Here is a 15,437-nt window from a genome sequence, read left to right on the forward strand (position 1 = left end):
GCGAACCCGCACCTTTACGTCGGCACGCTGGATTCCAACGGCCCCTAAGCCTAGGACATCATGACAGGGTTGAACACGTGGTATACCAAAGCCCTCTCAAATCTGTTCAAATATTCTCCTCTGTGGGAGGGATCTCGGGCGGCTTCTTCACAGCCACCTCACCGAGCCACATTACAGAGACAACCACAGGCCGTCGTGAGGGTACCTTCAAGGTTTCAGTTCAAACTATACAAATATAGCTCTGTTCTAGTATTTTTAGCCTGTTCTACTAAGTATTTTGTGTCTTCTTAAATTGGGACACCGATGTTTTTTGAGGTTAATGTGACCGATAAAATCAAATGTGAGGTTTCGAATGTCTGACTGCAAACAGAGATTTGTAGTCTTTGGACTTGAGCTTTTTATTTTGTCTTTATCTAAAAGTAGTAACTTTTATACTTGAAAATAACCGATTCAGCCAATTCCTACACACCAACATCTTTGTCTTTATCACAAAGCAAAAACTAACCGGAATAAAACCTAAGGTTTCCTGCCTCCCTGGCCTGGTCCAGAGAAGTGTACAGAGAAGCCTGCACACGGTGTGCTCCTGGGGGAGGCCGTGAGCTCAGCCCTGAGAAGGGGACAGGGTGATAAGCTCCTTAGTGTCATCAGAAACTTCCTCCTGAACGATCCAGAAGGAAAACCATTCCTCAGAGGTGATGGCTTGCTTCAACCCTATAAACAGACTGATTCGGACTCTGATGCCATCCCTCCCTCTCCCCCCTCTTCCACACCTGTGGTTCTGCTCTCCTACCCAACCATGACCTCTATCAGAATGCTACTTCAGTTACATACGCCTCTATTCATCTGCTCTGCCCGTCAGCAAATGTAATGGGAAAGTAAGATGCCTCCATCAATTGCTTTGGGATGAGATGGGCCAAAAAAAAAAAAAAAAAAAAAAAAAAAAAAGACCATCCAGTCTTTTTTCTCTTCCCAAGTTCATATTTCTAAAGTCACTTTGAATTTCTTAAAAACCAAGTCACCAATTATTGAATGTCCCATTGGTACTGGATTCACAGACTTTAATTTAGCCTAGGCTACTGAAATCAGAGATTTATTGCTAAGGCTCGGTGCTAACCACGGGCTGGCACACCATGGACGTGGCATTGTGCATACGGGTCCCAGCAAGTCCGAGAAAGACCAAAACCTTCTACAAGCACAGTATAGAACTCTCTACTTCTGTGCACTGGTCACTGGTCATGCTCAATTATACTATGTAATCCTGAGGTGGAAACCATAGCTTTTAAAAAGTTCCCATACCCAACACCCTTTAAAATTCAAAATTTGAAGTTAACTCAGCAAAATCTTTACTCGAAATACCTAATTTGGCAATAATTGGTGGCAGGTGCTTTGTTCAGAGAGCATCACATTAAAAGAGTCCTAATACCACGTTTTAGAAATGTTTAAAAGTCACGCCTGGCTGGATCTCAGGGTTGCGAGTTTGAGCCCCACGCTGGGTGTAGAGATTACCTAAGAATAAAATCTTTGAAAGAAAAGGAAAAGGAAAAGAAAAGAAAAAAAGAGAAGAAAGGAGAAGAGAAGAGAAAAAAAGGGAAGAAAAATGTTAAGAAGGCTAGATAAGAATTTCGGATGGTGCTGACAACGCGGTAAATGAAAAGCAATCTAACAGCAAAGCTATGGTCTGGCATTAGCACATCAACATCCTGGTGACGCTGAAAGTTTTAAGCTAAACACTAAATTGAATCAGTCTGCAGGTCCCTTCCCAGCCCAGGTTTCTTCCTTTTAAAAGTCTTTCCTGAGGACATGAACATGATACTTGAATATATTCTTTAAAATAATAATAAAGATTTTTCTTAAATTCCTTGTTCAGGACCTCATCTCCCAGGGTTAATATTCACTAGTATGTTAAGAGAAGCAGCAGAATGTTTTGGTCTTATTCATACATGGATTACCTGGCATTTTTAACTTCTCAACATGCTTCCAAATACTGTCTTGAATGTTTACAATGAAGATGCTTTTACATTTTTATTTTTATACAAATAAAAACCTTAACAACATTAAACTGGAAAATGTTAACTCACAGTATTACTGACCCTTAGTGATAAGCCCACCTTATGATAATATGGAGTTCCAAATACACAATCTTTACAGTGAGTAAAGATAACCAATTTTTGAAATAAGAAAAACCATGTCTCTCTTTTTTCCTCCAGTCCTATTTAAGTTAAAATCAGTCTCTTTACTCTTTAAAAACTTCCACATCATAGAACGGACATGGGTGTCTTAATTAAAACACAAAATAGGGGCACCGGGCGGGCTCGGTTGGAAGAGCCTATGGCTCTTGATCTCGGGGTCCTGAGCTCAAGCCCCATGTTGGGTGTAGAGATCACTTAAATGAATAAATAAAAACTTACACACACACACACACACACACACACACACACACACACACAATAAAACATGCAACTATAAGAGACACAGGACAAGCACCAGAAAGATAACTTACTGAAAATGCACTTCCATAGAAATATTTTTATTTACTATTTTAAAAACTATCTAGCTGGTCTTATGGCAAGAGCTGCAAACTTATACCACATCAATTTCCATTTTTCCTTAAATTTAATTGTAAATCTATTTGAAATAAATTCTGAAAACCTCTCATCCACCTTTTTAGTGCAAAAGCATGAATCTGAATTAAATTTAAACCAAACAGATTTTTAAGTTACGTATACCTTTAGCCCAACACATTGGAAATGGACCACAGCCGCTCTTCTCCATACAGACGGCACCTGCTGGTCTCAGGGCCTCTCGGCCCGCCAGTTCCACCAACATAAACTCAGGCCTCTCAAGATCAGGCCAGGCGTCCGCGCACCAAGTCCCCGTTCATCGCTCCCACAGGGTTCGCTTCGATCCACAGCCACACTAAGTTTCCCCCGGGTGCTCCTTTTCTCAGAGCTTGAGGCAACATTTGGGAGGTGTTCCTTCTGTAATATTTTCCAGCAGCTTGAAGAATGCCTCTCAGTTACAGAATCTTCTCCCGCTTCCGCAATCTGAAACACAGACCATCCTGGCCAGATTAAGCTCCAGAGCAGAAAGAAACCGGCTAGTAATGTGACCCCACCTCGGGCCTGTGTTCCGAGATTCATTCAGGGAAGGAGAGAGGGAGGGAGGGGCAGAGGGAGGAGGAAAGGGCGGCCGGCAGCCAGGGCCTGATTAATATGCTAATCCCACCCTTCTGTTCAATTCATCTGGCAGACTTCTGCTCACAAAACCAACAGGCGATTCTAAAATTGAGGAAGCTGCAAATCAAGTGTGACCCAGATCATGTCTGTAGATGGCTCCTGCAACTATTTCTGTTTTCAAAGTCATGCCTTTGGCATTTTACCAGCCTAATTCTGACCTTAAGACTTAAGATACTTATCTTGATGAAAAAAGAATAATACCAGGGGGAAAAATCTTGTTCAACATTAAAAACAAGTCTGTAAAGCATATGTCTATAGGAACCCAGATATTTCTGAGGAAAAGTCTTTTTTCTGATTGACACTTTCACAGTAAGTTAGCAAATTTACAAAACTGTATTTAGAAAAGACATAGAAACCAGAATTTGAAGTGAATAGATTCTTTTAAAATTAGCTGAGGGAATACTGAGGAATCCAAGAGGCATGATCTGATTTCTTTTCTTAATTTCAAAATGTAAGTGAGTACTAAACCCATACTGGAGAAAGAGGACAGAAAAGTAACAATCTGTACTAGTAACATTTCTTAAAAAATGCAAACTACTTACGCTATTTCCATTCAAACTGGGAGACAGTCCGGTCGTCTCTAAAATTCAGCTCCTTAAACACATTCCGCTTTAGCAGTAAGACAATACGAAACTGGGCTCCTGGAGGCTTTGTTGTCTGGTCTGAGCACCCGTAACACACACTCAGGCGCTACACGGGGTAGCTCTCCTAGCACAAGGGTAGTTCTGTCACTAGTAAATCCCATAAACTAGGACAAAATCGAGTCTTCTGCTTAACTGTGAACAGGACCGAGGCTTTACAAATTCACTAACTTGTGAAAACAAGAGCTGAAAAAGGCTCAGGAGAACAAGAGGCCTGTGTCCAGGGATGTCCCAGGACAGCTAGCTGCATTCCTAACACACTCCTCTTGATGATGGCTTTGTCTCCAGGCCATACCCTCCGCCTCCTAATAGCAGTCAGAGCTCAAATGACCTCTCGGATGCCCCAGTGAAAACAGATCACTCACCAGAGTGAACTCTGACCCCAGGCAACACTGGGAAGAAAAGGGGTTTCAGAAAAACACAGGCAGGCAAGCCAGGAAAAGAACGGAAGAAACAAGCACACAGATCACTGAGGACAGCTCGGGACATTAAAGGCCTGCTGCCTTCATAGGAAGGATCTAAGCACACCCAGGAGCACGTCTGGTAGCTGGCTCAGACCCCTGAGAGCGGCCAGGGGTTTAATCTCAACCATCAAGTAACAGACTGTACCAACAACTGAAGCAAACTGAGTCTCTCTTGCAACTTATGACTCAAAAGTTAAAAAATAAAAGCTACCTTTACTAGCTGCCAAAGATATCCTACACACCAAATACCAATCACACCCAATTTTCACAACTCCCAAGCAAAATCAGGGCTGTCACATCCTTTAAAGATGAGCAAAGATGGAGCCTACAGCTATGGAAAGACACAGCTTCACTGGGCCCACCTGTCATCCAAGAAGCCAGGGGTCTTTCCTCCCCATCTCTCTCTCTGTCTCTCTCTGTCTGTCTCTCTGTCTCTCTGTCTCTCTGTCTCTCTCTCACACACACACACACCCCAGAAGGAGTTTCTGAGCCAGACTGAAGAGACCCCACAGCACCAGCCACAGGGAAAAGAGAGGGGTCGGTGCAGGTGGTGGTGGCAGCCGGAGCCTGCACAGCGCAGAGGAGGAGACAAGAGCACCGACCCGGGAGCTCTCGAGGACAAAGAAAGTCGAGTGTGGGCAGCGAGGGAGAGGAGAAGCGGAGTCTCTGGCTGCACGGTAACCAGAGCCTGGCAGCTTTCTCTCCGCCCACCAAGCTAATGTGTATCTCATCTCGATATCCAAGCAGTACCTGCTGGGGAGCAAAGTCCCAGGGGAACAAAAGACGACAAGACCAAAGAAGCAAGGATCCCTCCAGGCCAGCAAACAGAGCCCAACAGGGAAAGAGCTGGAAGTCACGGGGTCGCCGAGAAGAGCAGACAGGTGGTGAGGGCGAGCACGGAGGAAGGCGCCCGGGCGCACAGAGAAGCGGCCCTGCTCGAGACGCCCGCACGGAACGCCGCGGGGTCTCACCCGTCACACAACTCACAGAGCGGCTCACTCCCAGTGTTTACAGAAGAGGACGCTGTGGGTCTGGAGGCTGCGGCACTGGCTGAAGGCCAAAGGGCTGAAAAATCACATGAGGACCTGCTACTCTGTGAGAGCACCACTCCTACGTTCCCCTTGCTAAATATTAAAGACAAGTTATGCTTTTAGATCTCCAATCCAGTGACAGCTTGGGAAGAACGAGAAAGGCCTACAGTTAATGGTAACAGGAGTGAAAAAAGTGAGCAGTCCCTTTATGCTCTCTGATTCAGGAAATTCCACATACTAACGTAAAGGCCATCGGTCATTAAAAAGTTCTGTAATTTCTTTTAAAAAAGCCTTTGTAGTACCAGTGCAGTTAAAAGCAACTCTGGTAAGTCCTACTTGACAGGTAAACATTTCATTAAAATCTGTACAAAAGACACTAGTATTCGGTCGCGTCGCAGACCCTAGGCATCCCGGACTCCGGTCTCCTTCCTCAAAGCAATCCATCGGCAAAGCCCAATACCTGGCCTCTCAAACGAATCCAAACGGCGTCTGCGCGCCCGGGCCCCCGCCGCAGCTCTCCGCCCCACACTCAGCTCCCAGCCCGCGACCGCACCAAACCCCTCCGATCGGCCGTCGCACCGTTTCCCTCCTCCGCTAAAACTCACCAACGCTTGCCCGAGTCTGCCGGCACGGGTGCTTGCACACTCAGCGTGGTCCGCGAGGCCCCCTCCCACCCACACCCTCTGGCTCGCCGTCTCTTGGCTCCCACTTCCCGGGCTTCAACACCCCGACCTCCTCGCCGTCCTGTGCCCATACCAGGTATGTGCCCGCCTTTACACCGCCTGTGCCATGCGCTCGGCCTGCTTCACTTTCCCACAGCCCCGTCCCCTTCTCAAATATCACGCAACTGATTCCACACAATTCTACGGTACGTTTATTGTCCGGCTGCCCTCACGACGACCCGGTCTCCACGGCAGGAAGGAATTCTGTCTGTTCCGCACATACCGTCTTCCGGGCCTTGCTACTGAAACGGTAAGAGGCACAGGCCACACCCCACACATCCTTCTATCACCTACAGGTAACGAGGAGATGGCAGAGGGACCTGCTATTCTCTTTCAGAGGCCATGTCCACAGAAACCATATCGAGATATTCTACACGTCAAGACCCGACACCAAGCTCAGTAATGGCACGGACTGCCTTGACCCTGGGCACAGCTTTGCCTCCGAGACCTCTCTCAGCTCAGGGGCTTGAGAAGTAGTCACTGAATAAGCAAAGTAAACAATATAAAAACACTGCTCTTTCAAGAATATAAAAAAAATGGAAAAAAGCAAAACTGACATAAAACCTAGGAAAACCGGGCGGACTGCCTCTCCCCACCCCACATTAAAAATAAGTCACACAACTGTAGTACTCCGATACTCCTATGAGAACTTCATTGCAACTTGCAGTAGAACAAAAATGAAAATAGTGTGTGAGATTAGATAGCAAGATCAGGAAGCAAAGAAGGGAGTTCTAAACCCTTGCATATACTGTGCAGTGCTGTTCCACATGGCTTCCCTACAGAAACCTTAAGTGAGAAAGTACTAGAAAGAGCTATTAAGAAAGACGCTGCTTGGGGCGCCTGGTAGCTCAGTCAGTTAAGCGTCCGGCTCTTGATTTTGGCTCAAGTCATGATCGCACAGTTCATGGGTTCAAAACCCAGTGTGGAGCCTGCTTGGGATTCTCTCTCTCTCTCTCTCTCTCTCTCTCTCTGCCCAACCCCCTTGAATGAATGAATGAATGAATGAATAAAAGCAAGCTGCTTATAAATGTCACCAAAAGCAAATCACACAAATGCCAAGTCTGACTCTCACACACTCCTGTACTTACATGGTTTTATTTGCTGGCCTTATGTAATACTTCAGGTCAGTATTTCTTACAAGAGTAGTCGTGGTAAACACTTTCAAGTCAGCTAATAAAAGGAATGTGGAAGAACGGTAATCTATATTATACACACATAATTCAAAATCTCTCTTACTTCTTCTATGTTTGCATTATCAAGAGTTACAGATTTACTGTCACAGTCACTATTATAACTGAGTACCTCCAATTAGAAGCTGATCATTACAACACACCCTAACTCTTGAAAGTTGGCTATCCTATCCTAAACTTAATTCTATTAAGACTCACAGAATTGGGGCGCCTGGGTGGCGCAGTCGGTTAAGCGTCCGACTTCAGCCAGGTCACGATCTCGTGGTCTGTGAGTTCGAGCCCCGCGTCAGGCTCTGGGCTGATGGCTCGGAGCCTGGAGCCTGTTTCCGATTCTGTGTCTCCCTCTCTCTCTGCCCCTCCCCTGTTCATGCTCTGTCTCTCTCTGTCCCAAAAATAAATAAAAAACGTTGAAAAAAAATTTAAAAAAAAAAAAGACTCACAGAATTAAAACTTCTGTCATTGTGCCTCAATGTCTCCACCACAAAACAGAAATAATTTTAATCAACAAAAATTAAGACTTGATACTGACTAAACAAATTTAGTCCTAAGAAAGGATATAATCACGTTCTGAAGATAAATAGGTAAATAGGTATCAAAATATAACATAGTCCAAAAGGTGATGGTGTCATTCGCTGTCCTTGCAAACTTTCTAACAATTACTATACCTCCTCCCTTCTGCTCCTCCGAAGAACTCTGGGGACACTGAGGGAGGCACTGCATTTGCAACTGGGAGACACAAAGGAGCCCCAGTTCTATCCGTGAGACAAAGGAAGACTCATTTCACTGTCTGAAACTTCAGTTTGTTCATCTGTAAAACAAGGACAATGACAACACCTATCGCCTGAGCAGTGACCGTGTGCTAGTCACAAAACAGCACAATAGCAAGACCAACAACAAAAATGTAACGAGAACGGCACAATGGGGAGCCCAAGTTAATGCTTACCCTGTGCCAAAGCCCATTCTAAACACTTTTAAACTACTGCCCCAGTTATTAATAACCACCTTCAGGAGAGAGGTTCTATCACCCCCATTTAACAGATGACAAAACCGAGGCACGCAGAGATAAGTAGCTTGTTCAAGGTCACAGAACTCCTCAGTAGCAAGGCTGGAAATCACACTCAGGCAGTCAGGCTCCATCCATCTGTGCTCCTCACTCCTCTGTGGCGGAACTTCACCTATTTGTTTCAATTAATGATTCCAACAACCAGTGAGACAGAGGATGTTAACAAGCCACGTGTGACATGTAAACAAACTGAGGAACAGAGACATCAAGTGACATGACCTGACATCACAGCCCGCCGGTCTGCGTACACACGTACCCGCACTCGGACGCCTGCCAGCATGCACACTTGCACCTCCGGAGGCTGCAAAGCTTTCCAGAGACTCAGGAAAACAGGCCCCGCTAGGCCCACAAAGGATGAATGAACGACTGTGAGGGCCACAGGGACAAAGAGAGGAAGAGAAGAAATGTGCCCACAGAAAGAACATGAGACACAAACTGCTCCCATCCCTAGGCCACACTCCAATTCACCAAATTCCGCGGCTCCTGTGACAGTCTCCCGGAGTCAGCAATCCCGCCCCGATTGCAGATGAACGCCATCATGGTACATGCTGGACGTGTAGCTGTTACCCGAGACAGACATCAAAATCACCAGGAAATAACATCACAACGAATTAGGCGACCGAAGATCTATGAAATGGGAGGACGACTGCCATTCCTCATGAGGCAGAACATTCTAAACTTACTACAAATTCAGACAATAGTGAACTAGAATATCTTCCCAGACACTAATGGCCATTTCTTAAGGAGATGAAAGCAAATTCTAGATTTAGACCTGTCGGGAGGTTACTCGTTATCAGGTGGCTTTTTTTTTGCAAGTTTATTTATTTATTTTGAGAGAGAGAGAGAGAGAGAGGGAGAGCACACACACAGGAGAGCATGGGAGAGTGGCAGAGAGAGAAAGAGAGAGAGAGAGACAGACAGAGAGAGAATGAATCCCAAGCTGGCTCTACGCTCAGCACAGAGCCTGACTTGGGGCTCAATCCCACAACCCTGAGAACATGACCTGAGCCGAAATCAGACACTTAACCAACTGAGTCACTCAAGCACCCCTTTGTCATCAAGGTTAAAAGAAAAACAGAGAAAAAAAAGGCTCCTGAAATCTATAAGAAGATGCCACTTTAGTTTTTCAAATATGCTAGTGGAGACCAGCTAACACAGAACAGGACAAGCAACTCACCAAAATGATCAACCTAATGATCTACATTATAAAACACAGTGGGGGTTTTTGCTTATATTGGCCAAGTAACAAATATCAAAGGATAATCAAGTAGTTATTTATTTTAACGTTAACGCCCTCCAAATGAACCTTGAAGCTTTTACTGAACACGCCTCCACACGGCCAACTCAATCATGTCACCACCGTATGTTTTTTACCCTGTAAATCCGATTTACCCAGAGGGTGATCAGTCACCTTACTGAGCGGACAGCAAAGTGCCCCGTTTCAAGCATGCAGCTGAGGGGCGGGGCGCCTTGGGTGGCTCAGTCAGTTAAGCGTGCGACTCGGTTTCGGCTCAGGTCATGTTCTCACGGTTTGTCAGTTCAAGCCCTGCATCGGCTCCACGCTGACAATGCAGAGTCTGCTTAGGATTCTCTCGCTTTCCCTCCCCAGCTCATACTCTGTCTCTTTCCTTCAAAATAAATAAATAAACTTTAAAAAAAAAAAAAAAAAAAAAGGCAGTCTGCATATGAGACCCCCTGCGGGGCCGCCCATGGGAGATGGGGCTGTGCAGAAAGAAAGGCCCCCCGGGGGTGAGCGTGAACCTCTTCCGCCACCTACACCCCGGGTGTCAGGAAGCAGCGGTGGCGGCATCTACGGGACGCTCCGTTCCTCCCCCCAGCCTTCCCCCAGCCGTATCCTAAGTGGAGCCGGGACGAAGGTGGCTTCTCTTCCCAAACGCGGCTACCCAGTGGCTGGTGGGTTCCTCGGTCAACGGCCCTCCTCCATGCTTTGCTTTTGTCACATCGATACCAACAGACATTATTCCAATTCAGCAAGAAATTTACAGCCATTTTTCCAATGCTCCCTAAAATTTTTACAATTAAGAAAAGTTAAAACCACCTTCACACCTATTCGGAGGACTACTATTTCTAAACACTGGGAAACAGGAAACAACATGCGTTGGCCAGGATGTGAAGCAGCAGCCGCCCTGTGCGCCACTGGTGGGGACACGGAACGGTGTGAGCCACGGTGCCAGCGCCTCAGAAGACCAAGGGGACAGAGTTTCAGATGTGCGAGATGGCAAGTTCTGGAGATCCGTTTCCCCGCAACGTGAACGTGTTAACAGTACGGAACTGTACAGTTAAAAATGGTGAGGACGCCAAGATGTGATCAGCAAAAAAAAGCTTATCAGAGTGTGAAAACCGCTTTAGAGGAGTGTCTCGTGTTTACTTTACAACAAAGTGGCGAATACGATTACGTCCACCTTTGCGGGTGAGGGGAAAAGCCCTGAGATGGCAGGAACATGCCCAAAGCCCAAGAGGTAGGAGAAGGGAGAGACGATCACCAGTCCTTGAGGGAGGACATGATACTAATCCAACACTACAAGGGAGCTTCGCGTGCCCCCCGTAATGAGTTAACCCCATAATCGACTCTGAGATAATTACCGACACCCACTGGGAAGATTACTAAAAGGAAAGGTCGCTTGGAACGGAGCTGGGAGGCCAGCACGGGCTGCTCTCACCCCCGATCGCCCCTCCCTGATGGCAGGTCTGGCCAGGAGAGAGGCACCTCGCAGGTGGACGCCATCCCTGCTGCAGAGCGGCACCTCCTCCCTCCCAACCTCGCCGCCTTCCCCTACAAAAGAACGGTCCTCACCTCCCTTCTGCCCGCAGTCCTACCCCAGCTTGCCTGCCTGGGTTTGCAGGTCCCTGCTCTTCCCAAATAAACCCATCTCTGCTAATGGAATGACCCGCAGTTTTATCTGTGAGGTTAGTAAGACCATTTTCAAGAGAGAGCTGAGGCTGAAAGAGGCAAAGGTCTTGGGGTGAGATCAGACTCTGTAAAGTCAGAGCCGCATGAGACTCCGAGGCCCAGGTCGTTTCCGCTTTCTACCAGCCTCAACCTGCAAGCCCACCGCTGTCCCTTCGGCTTATGTCAAGTCCTCCCTGAATCCCAACCTGGTGCCATACCACATATAGGACTTTGGGCACCTTTTAAACAGCTTCTCTCTAGAATGCGGTTTTCTCATCAGTTAAGTTAAAAAGCAGCACCTACTTCCCACAACCGTCAGGAGAATTAAGTATTACAAACAGAAACAGTAATGAAAGTGCATCACTACCAGGACGCTCTTCTGCATCTTCCGTGTTGATTCAGTGAATTAAGCACTAGGGACCCCAAAATGATCGGGACAGAGGTCACAGCCCAAGAGAAGGCAGGCACTCGGTCGCTCCTGGTGGATCGGGCTGAGAAACCTCCAATAACCCCTTTGAGGTTTAAGGCAGTTGAGGCTTAAATGATTGGTAAGTTTGTGTGCAATACCGAAAAACTAGGAACAGCCTACATGGCGACAGAAATGAGTAAATACAGTTTGAAACAGGTATTTGCGGAAAATGTTTCACTGACACTGGAAACACCCGTGAATGCAAAAAGTCCACACCGCATAAAAAGAGTAGCGCAATACGCACAGTCTTAAGATGCAAAGATTTTAATTAAAGACACGGACTTCAAGTAATAAAAAAGATACAGAAGAATATGTCGGCTGTGGTTATTTCATTGTAAAGGAAAAAGACACATGCACACATTTGCTTCCTCGTGTATCACAGACCCCCCTAGAGACATTTGCAACTTAGAAAGACTGACTCTTCCAGAGGATTCGGCAGAAGGAAAATCGCGTCAAAGAGGCAGAGATTTAGCATTTCCTGCCTACCCATTTGAATTTTGTGCCATGTGTATTTCTGTTCAAAATAACAAGTGAACATAGAAACTATTTTAAAGAAAAAATCTCTAGTGAGGTCCTCAATATTTCCCAAGAAAGTAATCCTTTCTAAGTAACACATGGGTCAAATATCGAAAGAAAGAAAGAAAGAAAAAATCAGAAAATGTTCAGAACAGTGTGATAATAAAAACACAACATCAAAATCTTAAGAACGCAGTTAAGAGTATTTACAAGGGCATTTAGAACTTCAAGTGCTTACATTTAAAAGGTAAAAACACCAATTGTCTATGTTTTTACCTTGAGAACTAAGAGCAAATTAAACTCTAAATTGAAATACAGAGTAAGTAACAGTGCTGTACATTATTAGCACATGGGGCAAAAGGAGAAATGAGGAATACTGATCCTATTTTTAAAATTTTGGCATCTTGTCCCTCATGGATGTTTTGCGTTAATGTTTATCTTTTTAAAACCCTGCATTAAACGTTTACTTATCTCGATTCCTGAGGTTTTCATCGGCCCCACTGATGCCCTTTGAGTCCCGTTCTCGCCACCCACACAACCCTACACACCTACGCCCACAGCCCCACACCCGGCCCTTATCACCTAAGGGGTTTGCAAAACTAGAAACATTTCTATCCAGAGCATGTTAAATACAATCACTGCATTTTAAAAGTTCTCTTGTGAGAACAAAAAGGGTATTTAACGCTTCTTCTTCAAGGACCAGAACCACAGTAACTCAACTGTCAAAGCCTTATCTGCCTGACTTGCAACGGTAGCCAATGTTTTACTCTGGGCCAGCAAACTCCTCCATTTATAAATGCCTGAATTTAAATACAGGAGGCAGGCCCTAAAAATCTGTTAGCGACATCAGTCTTTGATTACAGATGGCCACGCCTACTACGATGCGGCGGAAATCAGAAATTCTTTCCTTCTGACTCTGTGCAAAGGGCCTAACAGCAGCAGCGCCTCAAATCCACAAGCCACACTGAACCTCGCAGGGCAAGAGAGGCACAAAAGAGAGTCTGTAAATGGCTGACTTGTTACAAGATTCCTCCTTCCTCCTTTTAAATCAACTGTAATGAAAACTGTAACGACAAACGTCCACTAGAGATTTCTCAATTCGAGACGGTGCAACAGCCGGCAGCAGGACAACGTGAAAAGTGCAGAAAACGCCCCGGTCGGCGAGCCGCCCGCCGAGGCTGGGAGACCTTCAGGGGGCGAAGGGCAGGAAGCCAGGCCCACGGGCCACGGCTTTCACCTCTGTATTTATCTGTCGCCTTAGGGAACAAGGGGAGGCTCTGCACACACAGAACTGCCACGACCGGCCGGAGCACCAGGCCCGGCTCTGGCGGGCTGGACACCGAGAAGCAAGCACGGCGTGGTGACTGCCGGACGTCGCTCAGCACCGAACAGCGATGGCACCGGCAGCTGCCGCACTAAAATCATTATGCCGGGGGCGCCTGGGGGCTCAGTCGGTGAGGCGTCTGACTCTTGGGTTTCGGCTCAGGTCATGATCTCCAGGTTTCGTGAGTTCAAACACCACGTCTGCTTGGGATTCTGTCTCCCTCTCTCTCTGTCCCTTCCCCGCTCGCTCACGCGGTCTCTGTCAAATAAATAAATAAACTTAAAAAAAACATGCTGAGTGAGAAGCTGGACATAAAGGACCACCTACTGTATGTATGATTCCAATGATATAAAACGTCCAGAATAGTCAAGTCTGTCCGTTGGAAAGATGTGGTTGCCTAGGGCTGGGGGTGAAGAGGGATGAGGTGATGGTGTGAGGTTTGGAAGGGGGGTGGGGAGGACTAGGAGCTTATTTTTAATTTCTTGTCATTTTAAACAAGGCTGGATCAAGGAAGTATTAGACTCATCATTTATTTTCCAAAGTAGTTACAGTTCCTTTAGGGTTTATTGGTACTTTTTTTTCTTGGCTGACTTTCTAGACACTTATTTCCAACCATTCCATTGGATACCAACCGTTCCAAATTAGATCACAGGATATATTCCTTTTTTTTTTTTTCACTTTAGCTAGTATCAGATAGGTTTCTGCCATTTGCACCTCAAAATTTTTCCAATAATAAAATTCATAAACCTGAGTCCTAACCCATCCTAAAAGGGTCCAGCTTTCCATTCACTCATCCAAGAGTTTAGCGAGCACCTACTGCACACCAGGCACTACTCAGATGCCACGAATGCCTCAGTGTGTGTGCAAGGATAGAGATACACACCGGGATGTGCTGCTGGGCGCTTAACAACGGGCTCTGTGAAGAGGCCGGGGGAGAAGCCCCGATCTGTGGCGCTGGCAGATTTCTGCGGCATAAATACATCCACCATATCTGGTCTTGAGCTACCAATGTGGTGTCAACCGTCTCTCTGTCCCCCCTCCCCCCACACACTTCTTCTGCCCTCGTGGAGTTTACGTTCTGTTAGAGGAGACAGACAACAGTAACATCATAAATAACTAAATTGTGCAGTATGCTATCAAGTGATTAGTGTTATTTTAAAAATTACTAAGTGCAGCAGGGTATGAGGCAGAGGAAGTGTGCACGTAAGGGGACAACGCAGGTTCCAGCATCAAATGAAGTGGTCAAGGTGAGCCACACGGCGAGATACACACGCATATGCATTAGAATACGGAGATTCAAAAACATACTTTTTTTTTTTCCAATTTACAAGAAAATCACACAGTATGTACTCTTTGGGGCACGGAGCCTCACAGCCACTTCTGGATAGTACTTCACTGTGTGAATGTACCGCAATTCTTTACCCAGTCCACCCTTGACCAACAGTGGGCTAATTCCTGTTTGGGGCTATTACGATTACTCTGTGACGGCCGGTCTTGTACAGGTTTCTTGGCACACGCGTGCACGCATTTCTGCTGTGTGCCCACCTGGAACGGAACCACCAGGTCAAGGTGCACACTCCAGCGGAGTCAGCGCTACCAAACGACGGTCCGAAGCGGACGAACAAAGCGGCCCTCCCGTCGTTCTCGTGTGTGAGGGTCCCCGCTGCCCCCAACCGTCAGAAGCAAACGTGAAACAAACAAGCCTAACTTCCGAGGTGCTGGTGCCGTTGCAGAGAGGGGCTGTCGTCTCACTGCACACCCCAGGTGTGACACGTCCTGCAGAGTACGAGAGCTGTAAGGGAAGCTAATGCTGTTTTAACAAGAATACAAATGAAAACAAGATGAAGGAGCAAAGGCACGTTCAGATGCA

The 15,437-nt window shown here is 46.3% G+C and overlaps 1 protein-coding gene across 15 annotated transcripts in view; it reads right to left on the bottom strand.

The window, feature by feature from the left end:
- The window catches only part of PTK2 (protein tyrosine kinase 2), a 257,923-nt gene that overhangs the window by 195,045 nt on the left and 47,441 nt on the right, over nucleotides 1-15,437 (bottom strand). For 9 of the 15 annotated variants that reach the window (XM_078441844.2, XM_078441846.2, XM_078441841.2 and 6 more), the window contains one exon: nucleotides 2,727-3,044. The exons of the other annotated variants lie outside the window; for them this stretch is intronic. In XM_078441844.2, coding sequence (XP_078297970.1) covers nucleotides 2,727-2,826 — 100 coding nt within the window. In that variant the 5' untranslated portion in view covers nucleotides 2,827-3,044. The remainder of the gene's footprint in view (nucleotides 1-2,726; nucleotides 3,045-15,437) is intronic. 15 annotated transcript variants of the gene reach the window in all.

This window comes from Panthera onca, chromosome F2, assembly GCF_046562875.1.
Source record: "Panthera onca isolate mPanOnc1 chromosome F2, mPanOnc1 haplotype 2, whole genome shotgun sequence".
Lineage (NCBI taxonomy): Eukaryota > Metazoa > Chordata > Mammalia > Carnivora > Felidae > Panthera > Panthera onca.